Below are 13,580 nucleotides of genomic sequence, written 5' to 3'. Positions count from 1 at the left end.
AGAGTTTAGCCAGTGAGCTGCACAATTGTAGCTAATAATAATAATAATAATAATAATAATAATAATGATAATAATAATAATAATAATAATAATAATAATAATAATAATAATAACGATCTGTGTTGGTTGACCTCAGTTATCAGAGGATAAATAAATGAATGGCCTGCAGTCTCCCAGCAGTGAAGTGAATGCAGAGCGGCTGACAGATGGGACTCAGGCGATGCTCACCCTCAGCTGGACTCCACTGGACTGGGCTGCTGCCTTTACTGGCCTCCAGTTTACTCCATTAACGCAACTCCTTTGAACCCCCCCTTTATCCCACCACCACCTCCTCTCCCCACCACCACCACCACCACCACCTCCCCTCCTCGCACCACCACCCACTAGCCCATCACTGCTGGACGCACAATTTAGAGCTACAAAACTAAAACGCCTTTGCCTTTTACTTTCCTTTTTACGCGCAGGAGGGGAAAAAACGAACGTGTTGAGTTTGATATAAAAGTGGTGAATGGAAAGAATCGATGCTTTCCCACTAAAAACCGGTACCATCCTTAACCCCCCCTCCTTCCCTCTTTTTCTTAACCTCAAGTATAATTTCAATACACAATAGGGGGCTACACCTTGAAACTGCGTCGACTGGAGTCACAGTGCTGGGCATAAATCCTCAGAGAACAACAACACAGGCTTATGTTCCTTTAGCTCTGGGAGAGGGGGAAAAAAAGTCCTGTCCTCCCTCTCTCTCTCTTTCCATTTCTCAGATATTCACTGCAGATATTGTGTAAGTACTCACTGCAATCTATTATACATAAAACACCCACTATATTGTTTCATAGTCCAGTGATTTATATATAACCTTGGGGGATAAATAAAAAGGATAAACAAGTCCTGGAGCGGTCCAGCAGAGTTCATTGGACCGGTGTCTGGACCCCGTGATGAGGCGGCGTGTCCCCGTACACATCCTCGCTCCCCGGCAGAGCTCCTCCTGGAGGGGTCATGCGTTTCTCCTTCTGTCTCCTGTTACAAAACCAAACCCTCACCACTTCTTTCTCCAGGTGCAGACTGTCCGCCAGGCCCAGTATTTCCGACGCTGCCGGTTTAGGGCACTTCAAAAAATGGCTCTCCAAAGCTCCCTTTACGCTTACCTCGATTGAAGTCCGTTTTTTCCTTTTCCTCCCCTGCGCAGCGATTTTGTCCAGACTGGTCGGGCTGCCCGAGGTGGAGTCCGCCTCCTCCAGCCACTTGTTCAACAGAGGCTTCAGCTTGCACATGTTTTTGAAGCTGAGCTGCAGGGCCTCAAACCTGCATATGGTGGTCTGGGAAAACACATTTCCGTACAGGGTCCCCAGGGCGAGTCCGACGTCCGCCTGCGTGAAGCCCAGCTTGATCCTCCTCTGTTTGAACTGCTTGGCGAACTGCTCCAAGTCGTCCGAGGTCGGCGTATCCTCGTCCGAGTGGTCGTGGTGGCTCTGCGGCCGGTGCTGGTGCTGATGCTGGGACGGCGGGTGTCCGTGATCGCTGAGGTGCGGGCTGTGGTGGTCTTCGTGACTGTCTCTTATGTTGTGGTGGTGCATCCCCTGCCCACTGCCTGGGATCAGCCCGTTAACGCTGAAACCCGGCTGAGAGTAAATAAGGCTTTGGCCGTTCGTCGTCGCCATGCTCGGTATGTGCGCCGCGGTGGTGGTTCTCCACGCCCGGCCGTCGTGGTGGTTCCCGTGCGTCTGGTGCACCAGGTGGGGCGGCCGTGATTGGTGCTGCAGGTTGCTGCTGGAGTTGTGCATCTCATCCCGGGCGCCCTGCACCGCGGGTTTGATGTCCTGCTCTGCGCCGAGCGGGCTGGAGGACCACGGGGCTCCCTCTCCGTGGGACAGCGCCGTGATCCACTGGTGTGCGTGGCTGAGCGTGTGGCTGTTGCTCTGCAGCTGGTAGTCGCTCTGCAACAGGCTCTGCGCGTCCCGGTACGCCGTTGCTTGCTGCATGCTGCCGGGCTCCGAGTGCACTATGGATGCGCTGGAGGTGAGGATGTTGTAGTGGTTAGACGCTGCGGTCGCCATGACTCTCGGAGCCGGACTGGTCTCTCTTATTAAAGGAACCTCGCATTTGACAGATCCTCTCCTGCCTACAGGCGGCTCCCAGGCGCTCTGCCAAGTGGACGCCGAGGCGCACCTGGACTCCGCCCCGCCCCCGCCGTTCATTGGACCCGAGAAGATGATGGACGTGGTAACTAGGGGTAACGGCGCGCCGATTGGCTGCGGGGAAGTCTCCACAAACACTACCCTCTTTGTTGGAGAGGTGCGAGTTGAGGCTCCCGTGGAAGCGGAGAGCCGGAGTGCAGCATGGAGAGACGGAGCACCGGGATCAGCAGTGCAACTGTAAGATACAGTTGATTTACTTTGATAATCATGTTGTATCAAGACTCAGGCTGTATAGGTAGTAGTAGTACCACCAGACCAGGATGTCTTCTATTGGAAAGATTAATGTGAAAGCTCTGTTATCTAGACTGTACAACTGTTTCATGAGCTAGACTTTAAATTGGTTGTTAATTGAGTGTAATTCTGCACACATTTATCATATTAAATGTTACTGGAACTTGTGTGCAACATCCTAATTTGTTTAAAAACGATGTTAACTTTTTAATCTGCAACAGATAGATTTCATTTGACTATTTTAGATGCATATGTATCTAATCTGCATATGCATAATATAACTGAATATATACTAGACTGATTAGAAAGAAAAATGCAGTTTAAGGTGTTCTGAGTGCTGCAGTGTTGACGTTGTAGATGTGTGCATATTAATAAGTGTGTGCTATTTGTGCAGTGTTATGTATATGTGTGGCATTTATTTACCTTAAAAGTATTGATAAACATTATTATTATTATCTGTTAACTATTAATTTGTAAGTTAAGCTACATGAATTAAACTGATTTAGTGGCGAAATAAACTAAACAGACAGATGTAGAAATAGAAAGGATTCAAACTGGTTTTAAAACAACAGGCGTGCTGAGATAACTGCTGATTAAACGCCCACTGCTTTATACTGCTCACTGATAAAGATCTCTGTTTTAAGGCACAGTGCAGAGAAGAGATGTCGATCTATAAAATTAATAGTTTGTTTTCTAAATCGAGAGGAAAAATCGCAGGCACACTTTCATTAAATTGATTTTACAAAAAAAAAAAAGAAGGAAGAAAAATCCTTGTAGCAAGGCGTTAATAAACTGGATTAAATGCTCGACTTCAATTGATGAACTCCACTTTGCTCCTTTTAAGCACCTGATCGTTAAAACATTTAAAGTTTTATAGTTGATTAAATAGAAGATATTTGTCATTTTAAAAACTGGCACATTGACTGCTGGCATCAAACTAAAGTCCATAATGTTCCTGTCAGTGTGTGTGTGAATCTTTTAAAATCAGTGCTATTAATGATAGAATCATCTGCACTTATTCAGCCACTAATGAAAGTTTGTAAAAGTGTCACTACATTTTTCCCCCAGTCTTGTTAATGTAGACTTCTTTCATCTGTTTTGATTGAAAACTTTTAACAGCCCATAAAGTCAACAAATCAACTTTTTGTGTCCAGCCAGGCTATAAAGTGAATGAACAAGCCTGCATTTGGTAGGAGTGGCTACACACAGGACAAGGAGGGTCCCTGGATTGAAGTTGGGGGTCTTATTGACGTAAAGTTGATTTTTAAAAAGCTATATTTTCCCCCAAATGCTCCTTAAATAAATCTGCTTTGTAGCATTCCATGTGCTTCTAAATAGTTGTTTACAGCATTTTAAAGGATCTGTGTGGGACCATTAGAGCGCGGTGGTGCCTTGAGAGCCTTCCAGACTCCATCACCAAAAGAGACTTAGAAATCATTTTCAGCTCTTATATAAAAACTATTTTAGAGTTTAATAGTGTGTGAAAAGCTTCTCTGGGTGCTTATCATCCAGTGAAGTGAAGATGAGGATTAAGCTGAGACTCAGGCCTCCAGTCCAGGGGCAAGGGAGGGCAAGGGAGGGCAAGGTTTCCATCCCGTCCCAGCTGTCGTCCCCCCGGTGTCAGCTTCAGGGACCAGGACTTTGTCCAGAGAGGGGACATTCCTGGCCGACCGCTGCTGGTTGCCATAGGGAGAGGTAAATGAAACAACAGCAGCCGTGTCGCTGCTGCTCACCCCCCTCCTCCCCACCACCACCCTCCTGTTCCTGGACTATCTAAAGGCCTCTATTTAGAGAGGCTCTCTGGTGAGGGGACAAAGCCTTCACAGGGATAAAGGAGGGAGGAGTAAAGAGCACAGGGCCCTGAGAGAGAAAGGGCTAGAAAAACTGAAAAAGATGAGAGAGATTATGTCTGTCCTCAAAGCTGCTCCTCACACTCCTGCCAGATAAAGCAAACAGGCTGGAGAAAAAAAATGACAAACAAAACTTCAAACTTCAAAAAAATAAAGATTTTTCTTAAAAGAAGTATGCTAACTTCAGAGGCAGTCCCTCACTATCAAATATTAGAAGGCATCAATAATTCCCGCTGTATATATGCAATTAAAAAGCACTTTTGGTTGGTCTATGGCCTATATAACAATTCAATCCAGCAGAAATAAAGTGATACATACTGGCCACAAATTAAACCTATAAATCAATGCAGACACTTCTTCAATATCCACAATTTATAACTTCCAAACTATGCAAATGACTGAAACTGTAATTACACATTTTATTTAATAACTTGGACCTAGCAGTAAAATTAAAAGCCAATAAAAAAAAAAAGCAATTATCAAAGAAATATTTTGCCAACCCCCCAAAAAATATTCAAACTGTTGAAAGGCGCATACTTTTTGTGCAGCGGAAACACTGAAACGTACACAAATCATTCTTTGCCATGTTAATTTATTCAAAAAGTTCACACTGGGACACATGTCATGTGTAGAGTCTTGAGTCTGGGAACAATACGGGGCCTGTAACAAAAGGCGAGTGCTAATTACAAAATGTTCTCTGCTTTGTGTGATCTGGATTGGATTTAGATTTTATTCAGCGATGTAAGTTGTGCTAAAACTTTTCTCTTTTTTGATGCTGTTTAGTGGCCAAACAAAAACTGATGTTACTAACAAAGATGAATCAAACGGAAAATAAAATGTTATACTTAAAGTAACTTTGGAGGCATCGCTTTATATAAAATGAATAGTTTATTTTATTAAAGCAACCCAAATGTACCAAAATGTTCAACACATCATTAGAAATTGCGATCAACAGTCAAGTCTTTATTATGAGGACAAACAGTAGAGTACAGTAATTATAATGTCATGTTTTCTGATGTTGTTGGTCTGTTTACATCAGATATATTAGCAAACAGCGACATAAACCAGGCCTGTGACGATCAGTAGAGAAACACACACATACAATGCTCATTTTTCCACGTAGAACTCAAGCTCTTCAATTAAGTATTACTGATTGGGCCTTTAATGTATCTCATTTCGTAGGCTAATAATCCTTTATGGATGTGAATCCAGCTGCACTGACAGCACATGAAGCCGCCAGGATTTAAGTCATACGAGGAAAAGTTTCCAGGCACGGTTCAGTAATTCATTCTGGTAATATTGAACATTATTGTGGCGTAACATTGAAATCGGCCAAATCAAAAGAACATTGTGGTAATTAGGCTGTAATTCAAGGAATTACCACATCGCCACACAGGCTTAAATAGTCGTGTTGGGAGAAACGCAAAGCACATTATTTTAATGGTGTAATATGCAAACTATGGCTCGTTTCAATTACATGGCTTAACAATGCATAAATGATGCGAGCCTTGTTATTTGGACTGCAGGGTCCTTAGTTATTCAATCACTCAGAGGGGCCAATGTTAGGGGCCATGCTGCCTCCTCTTTTACTGTAAAAAAACCATTGCTGAGCATCGAGGGCCGCTGCCAAACTACATTTAAGGGAATAAAAATGAACAGCAGAGAATGTAAGCGTTAAATTAACAGTAGGATAATTATATGACCCGTGTGCTGTAAAGATTCAATTTCTAACGCTCTAATTAGGCGACTGTCTCCCCATACATCAGCTCACCAGAAAGCCTCCTGTGAGCGGAAATAATTAGATTTTATTAAGACACGGTTCGTGTAATAAAGAAAATCAAAGGAGGGGCCGGTTAAATATGATATGTTTTTAAAATCATTGATTGTTCCACGCAACACAGTCCACTTAAAGACGAGCACAGTGGAGTCCATGCTGGAGCAGAGAGGCTGGGATCTGTCTGTATGTCTCACTATATTAACCCATATAATGAACTGTCCACTGTCTGCTGCAGGAGGGAGATATGTGTCATCTCAGCCTCTCTGACAGAAATACAGTCAGTCTGTAATAACTTTTAGAGAGATGCTGCGCGAATAGGACTGAAACTAATAATTATTTTCATTATTTATTCATTGGTCAGTTATATTCTCCATCAATTGCTTAATTGTTAGGTCTGGGAAATGTCAGGAAAAAGCCTGTCACTCCTTTCAGAGCCCAAGAGGACATATTGAAATTGCTTTTCCAACCAAGAACCAAGAATCCCCAAAAATATTCGGTTTATTATCAAAGAAGTTGAAGAAAAACTGCAAAATTTCACATTTGAGAAGCTGGAAATAGAAAATAAATGATCTAAATGATTACTTGATTATCACATAAACATTCTGTCTCTTGTCTAATTAATTAACTAACTCATCGTTTTAGCTCTAACTGTATATATATGCCCCTACTAAATTATATTATGATATCTGTCAAGGCAACTTTAGCGACACATAAAACTGGAACATCTTTGTTTGACTCTAGTCTCATATTTAAGGAACAATCATGACTAAATGTGCTGTAATGAGATTTGTTAACGAATATAAATCATTAAAAAACCAAAACAACTGAACCAGTGCCCTTTAATATATTGGAGTGAACCTTCAAAATAAAAGACATCCTGAGTTAAAGCAACACAACTTTGCTTCGCTGCACTGTTGACTGTGAAGTGAGAGCAAAGTGATAACTGAGATGTCATGTTGTCGATGTTTTATTTCAGATTAGCCGTTCGGATGTCAATAACTCTTACTAAGGCGAGTCTTACATAACGAGAGAGGACCCACGCCTTTCATCCCTACTGTAATTGCTGCGTGCATCAAAGAGAGGGAGATTGACAGGCTGTATGGGCGGATTAATACAGCGGGTGATGACGACATAGTGAGGCGGGAGCGGAGGGAGTGGAGTGTTGGGTGGAGGGGGGGGGGGGCGAAGGAGGAGAGAGGGACTAAGATATGGGGTGAGAAGGAGGAGAATGAGAGAAAAGAAGAAGAGGACAAAAAGTGGGGAGAGAGTTAACGAGAGGGAGAGCATTAATTGTATGCATTGTGCGGGAGCTCTTTTGCTGAGTGTGGCTGTCGAGGTGCGGGCGCTAACCCCTCCAGCAGCCCGCCGTGATCTGAGCCAGCTCTCAGACTGCTGTATTCCAATGCAATTAGGCCACTCAAAGGCCTGCTTAAAGCTGCACCCCCACCACACACACACACACACACACACACACACACACACACACACACACACACACACACACACACACACACACACACACACACACACACACACACACATACTCTCTCTCTCTCTCTCTCTCTCTCTCTCTCTCTCTCTCTCTCTCTCTCTCTCACACACACACAGATAGCAACAGCCCCTGTGGGTCCCCTCCATTGTAGCAGGGAGGTGTATTCTGTCCCTCTTTGAGGCCCTGGATGAAGAGACCACCCCGGGGAGCAGAAAAAAAGGGAGGATTACCTCTCTTTCTGTCCCTTTCCCTCTTGCCTTTCTCCCTTTTCTGTCTCTTTATCGTTCTCTCTTTCTCTCTCTCTCTCTCCCTCTGTCTGGTTTAGCAGTTCACCTCTAAAGTCTATCAGCTCAGGCAGGCGCAGAGCAGAGAAGACCAGAGCAGAGCTGAGCTGTGGTTAGCTCCTCCAAAGAGACGCAACTTGCAGTTTTTGTTTTTTTTTGCAAGAGAGGAAACAGAAGAAGGAGAAGAAGATGAGCAATGAGGCATTTCTGTGATGGATGTCATTGTGGGACTGCTTTAGCAATATCACTTTCCTTTCCCCTCTTTCATTATTCATACAGTCATGCATTTCAACAAGTGGCGTGGGGCGTGTAACTCACTAGCTCATCCCCGTTGGCATCAGAGCCGCAGCCTCAGTCGGCCCCCCCCCCTTCAGCGTGCTGTATTAAGAGAAAGCTCTTCAACGATAGCACAGTTCTCTTGGCTGCGTTTCAGCGTGTCTCATTCCCCAGAAAGCATTTAAAGCAGATTACCAACCTAACGCTACACCTCCCCAATAAGAGAAGAGAGAGAGAAGAGAAGAGAAGAGAGAGGGAGAAGAGGAAAAAAAAAAAAAAACCTGGCACATTAACACCTGCAATACTACTCAGTGGCATCAACAGATTAACGAGGTAATCCACACAATGAGGTCTTTGATTCGTGTGGTTTGGCAGGCAATAATGCCAGGCATAATGCACGCTGTTATTTCAGACCATCCCAGCACGGGAAAACCTGGCAAACCCCCCCCCCCCCCCTTTTTTTTTTTTTTTGTCTTTGCGTCAGATGAGCTTTTGAAGAATTTTAACTCGTGCATCTGGTATGTTTTTTTTTTTGCCTCTTCCTTGTCAGAGAAATAACCCCGCTGGCTGCTCCTATGGCACATGTGAAGGGGGGGGAAAGGGGAGGAATCACAGGCTTTCTGAAGGCTGTTTAAACAGCAGGGCTGAGGAGCTCTCCCCTCGTCCTTCCACCCCCCCCACCCCCCATTTTTCTGCATAAGGACGTGCGTATAGGATGTGTGTGTGTGTGTGTGTGTCATAGATCTCGCGGTCCCATCGCTCATGTGCAGCTCGATTAGCCCCACGTGCCTCGTTCGTCAGACGTGGAGGCAGAGCAGATGGCAGGAGACGCACCGTGTTACCATGCTGCGGCACTACGTAACGCTGCTCTAATTGAAACATCAATACTGCCCTGTCAATACACTACTGCTACTTTACAAAACACCACTACCTACAGACCTGCACTTGACTGGAGGGGGGGAAAAAAGAAGCTGCTATCACTCTTACATCTTTGTTTCACATTGAACTGAAGCTTTGAGATGTTGATGGTGTAATGACAACAAGAAAGTAACTTTTCCTGAGTTTGTGAAACGGTTTCTGCTGTTTTTAAGATCCTAATTTGAATGAAACACATGATTTGGTTTGTGTTTGTATAGTAACAGTGTTATGGTGGTAAAGGAAGCATGCAGCAAAGAAAAACAAGAAGAAGAAGGAGAAAAAAAAAGGAAGAGCATTTCCTCCCTAGCATCTCCTTTGTGGCACATTTTTTAATGAATTGCTAAAAAGTTGAGGGAGTTCACGTGGCTGTGATCGGTAATTTGATGTTATCGAAAAATTCAGCGGAGAACAGAGAGAAATTAGGCGGCTAGAAATTAATTTGCTATTTGTCCAACTCAATGAGGAGTGACACAGCCCCTCTTTAATGAATGGGTAATCCATTTCTTATTGCGCTGAGCGGAATTCACCCTTCAATGAAGTGGAAAAAGACAAACATATCTTTCACTAACCTTTGCAACTTCCGGAGGAAAACGAGCAGAGGAGGGGAGGGGGGTGGAGAGGCGAGTGTTGAGACCTGCTCCTGAAATGATTTGTTTTTTTGGTGGGAGGGGGGGGTGATTTCTGTATTTGTGTGTGTTTCTGAGGGTGGGAGAGTGATTGAGTTTTAAAGGCAAGTTGGGAATGTACAATAAATAATCTCTGCTGACACCGAGGCCTCGTAAAGAACTGTACATGGAATTGACGATCAGTTGGTTTGCTGCATTGTGAAAAATAACAGTTTTTATTTAACCATGGTTCTTTTTTTTACTTTTTTTCTTCAGTTCGGTACCTGCTGCTCCACCTCTCTGTTCAGGGTTTCTTCTGGATCTGAAGACTCTAACTGTTGCACGTTCCTCATGATGCCTCATTCATGACGGCATCCAGGAGCCTCTTCTGTGGTAAGGACCTGATCTGCTCAACCTTATTGTGTTTGAAGATATTTGATTTGTGAAGCTCCTTCCCAGCAGCAGGTCTTGATCTTGCGGAGGACCTCTGTACATCTATCCGATGTGACTGCTGGATGTAGAATTAATATGATATGAGAACACTCAGTTACATTCCTAATTGATCAATCTTCCATTTTTTCCCCTATTAATCAAGGAATAATCTAGTCTAGTCTATTAATGTCAGAATACACTGAAAAATGAATTTCCTAAACCCCAAGGTGATGACTTTAAGTTGCTTATTTTATTCAACCAAAATCCCATCAATCCTTAGTCCTGTAGAAAAAAGGAACTAAAATGATTTCTTGCTTATCAAAATAGCTGCTAACCATTTTTCTGTCCATTGAATAATCAGAGAATCTCAGCTCTACAAGCAACCACGTCCATTAAGAAAAAAACAAGCATTTTGGTGGTCTAATGGGCTTAGATGTCATGTTCCTAGCATGAAAACACACATTTATCTGATTCACTTTCCAAATATTGGAATGATTCATTTTCCAAATATTTAATCATGTAAAAAAAATGAACATCCTTAATAGACAGAGAGACAGTATAAAAGTAGTCAGTGTGGTGCTGCAGCTTACCTGAAAAGCCAACATCCAGGGGTTGGTGCTGGTCTGATTATCCAACACTTTCTTTTTGGGAGTCTTCCGCATCTGGTTAAGAGAACAGATGTTTTGTGTTAAAGACAAAGTTATCAAAATGTAGGGTAGTAAAGAACCATCGTGGGTTGTTGCAATCACTGAATTAAAGCACTTCAGTGATTCTATAAGATTGACTTACAACAAATTTGAAAAAGATGGTGAAAATCAAAGCAGCAGAGGCAAAGATATCCTGCCGTTGGGTCTCTAGCTAGGGGCAAACTCCAAAACACTGGATCCTACAGTTCCCATAATGCAGCCACTAGCAGTTTTTGTTAGACCTGCCTACCCACCTGGAATCTTTCAGACTCCATTCCCCCAGTCTGTACCGCTGGTTTTCAAAAACATATTTTAAAGTCTCCTCCTCTAAACCTGATGACAATGTCAGGACTATTTTTCAGGCTGTAGAAAGCTCCTCCACAGCCACAGAAAACATTATACACTGTTAGCACAGCCTGAGCAGTGCTCCCTCATGGCCATTAAACTGACCTTTATGTGTAAAATCAGCAGAGTGCCCCTTTGATGTAATTCTAATAAGCCATGATTTTATTTAAAGTTGGTTGTGGGGCATTATTTGTTCTGATTAAGAACTCCGTCTGTTGCACTTCACACCAGCACCACTTGCAGCAGGGGTTGTGACTGCTTTGGCATCATTTTCCTGCTCCTTCTGGGTGTTATAAGTGGGGGAAAAAACATGACTTCAGAGAGTTCAGAGAAATCTGGTCCAATTCTGTTTTCTCAAGGAAAAAGACAAGGACAAACAGCTGAATATGAAATCAATCAAAAAAACTGTCTCTGTCCACGAGAGCGACGTTCAGGCTCTGGTGAAGATTTGATCTTGGCTCAAGTTTTCAATGAGTGTTGACGTCTCAGAGTTGTGAGGAATCCCGAGCCGGCAGCTTACAGCGGGGGTTTCAGTGATACAGTATTTACAAGGCATAGGGAACTGGGAGCCCTGCAACAGACGGCATCGTACACGGGGCTTTCAATTATTTCTCACAGCATTCATGAAAATAGAAGCACAGTGGGGAGTACAGTATGAACGACAAAACTATAAAAAGACATGGAGCGAAAAGAGAACTCCCAAGCTAAAATAAATGGCGTTGTATGCTGATGCTGGTGAAGAGCTGAAAATAGTGTATTTCTCTGCAATGGGAGGAACAGAAATAGTTTGGACAGGGTGAGCTGTGATGGAGCAAAAACCGGAGTTTAAATAATTGGAGGAGGGTTAATGTTCAGATTTGACGGCATCTCCAAAATCTGTTTTGAGGCAAGTACGAAGGATTTACACAAACTTGTGGCGTTCACCAAGTTTGTCTCCAGGCCTGTCTTATAAGTCCTGTACAGAGCATTTCTCCATAGTGGTACAAACCCTTAAGAATCATGACGTCCTGATCTGAGTGAGATTAGAGTTTAGAGTACACAGACATGCTAGCTGCTCTGTGAGGTCGCACTTAGCCACAGAGGTGCTTCAAGCTAAATGCTAACGTATGCATGCTCACAATGAGAATGCTGCTGAGCTGCTGGTGGTCAAAGATGAAAAGTCACTGAAATTAATTCTAAGGATAACATGAATGTCTGTATAAAATGTTATGACAATACACCCCGTAGTTGTTGAGATATTTAGTTATGACCAAAGTGGTGGACTGACATTGCAAGTCGCTACAACCAGCATGCTAACGAGGCTAAGATTACTCAGTATGTTTGTTCAGACTGAACTGACATGAAACTTCTGGCATGATCAGAAACTACAGAATCCATCAGAAATCCTCACAGTCCAAGAGTTCCTCCTGTTGCACCTGACAGTGGAGCATCACATAAAATGGAGCATTTTCTCACATTCATGACAGAATTGACAATTCTACTAATATTTTCAGATGCCCTACTACAACTGCTACCTTTGCTAAATTTGTTGTGTTTTGTCTGCTTTCTTCTTGTTAGTCCTAGGTGACATTTAACTTTAAGAATCTTGGCTACATATGAAGCAGAACAACTTCACGTAGAAAATGATGACATTTTAAGAACATGTTCCTCTAGTTCTAAAGACAATTCCTGGCAAGTTTGCACAATTAAGAGAATTTGGTAAATACGACATGGAAAACTTTTATGAGCAAACCCTGCTGAAGAATGTAAGAGAGTTTGAAGATTAAAATAAGAAAATGTTCTTGAATTAAAACCAATGAAGCAATATACACGTATATATATGTTTTTGGTGATGTCATTGTATTCCCAGATTAATTTGGTAAGAACAGCGTTCATATTACCCTCAGGAATGATGACTGAAAGAAAAATAAGACCAAAGTTGCAATAAACCGGAATGATCCTTTAAAGTCTTCTAGATTAAAAACTTCACATTGACTGATTTGGCGTACGTTCAAGAAATAAAATCACATCCACCTATATCCTTTCTGCTGTCTAGTTCATCAACAAAAACAGATGACAACCAGCTTTTCCTGGATCTGATCTCTCTCTTCTCTCTTAGATGAGAAGCTGGGTGTGTGTGTGTGTGTGTGTGTGTGTATGTGTGTGTGAGAGAGAGGAAGGCTCACAGACAGAGATGTTTGTTTCCCAGCCTTTCCACCGTCTCCGTGGGACGACCCTCCCCATCCACCCACAAAACCCCCCCTCCAACCTAATGGATCAGACAAAGGACATCATTTGTAGGCCAAGTCTTTTTCTGAGCGTCTCTCTCTTCAGCTCTGCATACCAATCCAATACAGCCCAAGGAAAAAACACCACACCGTGTTACGTGTGTGTGTGTGTGTGTTTGTGTGTGCGTGTGTCTGGGCAGAGGGTTGGAAGGTCTGTTTGCCTCTCCGCCGAGCATCGATTTATCCTTTTCTCCAATTTATTTCTCCTCTTTGCCTCTAAGATCC

The 13,580-nt window shown here is 43.2% G+C and overlaps 1 protein-coding gene across 1 annotated transcript; it reads right to left on the bottom strand.

Annotated features, from left to right (window-relative positions):
• Positions 1-905: 905 nt before the first annotated feature.
• Positions 906-2,192, bottom strand: pou3f2b (POU class 3 homeobox 2b). The gene has a single exon (XM_062422680.1). It carries the CDS (start codon positions 2,190-2,192, stop codon positions 906-908), a length of 1,287 nt encoding a protein of 428 aa, XP_062278664.1.
• Positions 2,193-13,580: the final 11,388 nt, after the last annotated feature.

This window comes from Scomber scombrus, chromosome 7 (assembly GCF_963691925.1).
Source record: "Scomber scombrus chromosome 7, fScoSco1.1, whole genome shotgun sequence".
In the NCBI taxonomy this organism is placed as follows: domain Eukaryota; kingdom Metazoa; phylum Chordata; class Actinopteri; order Scombriformes; family Scombridae; genus Scomber; species Scomber scombrus.
Note: the sequence above shows the minus strand (reverse complement) of the source record. Positions and strands in the feature narration are given on the sequence as shown.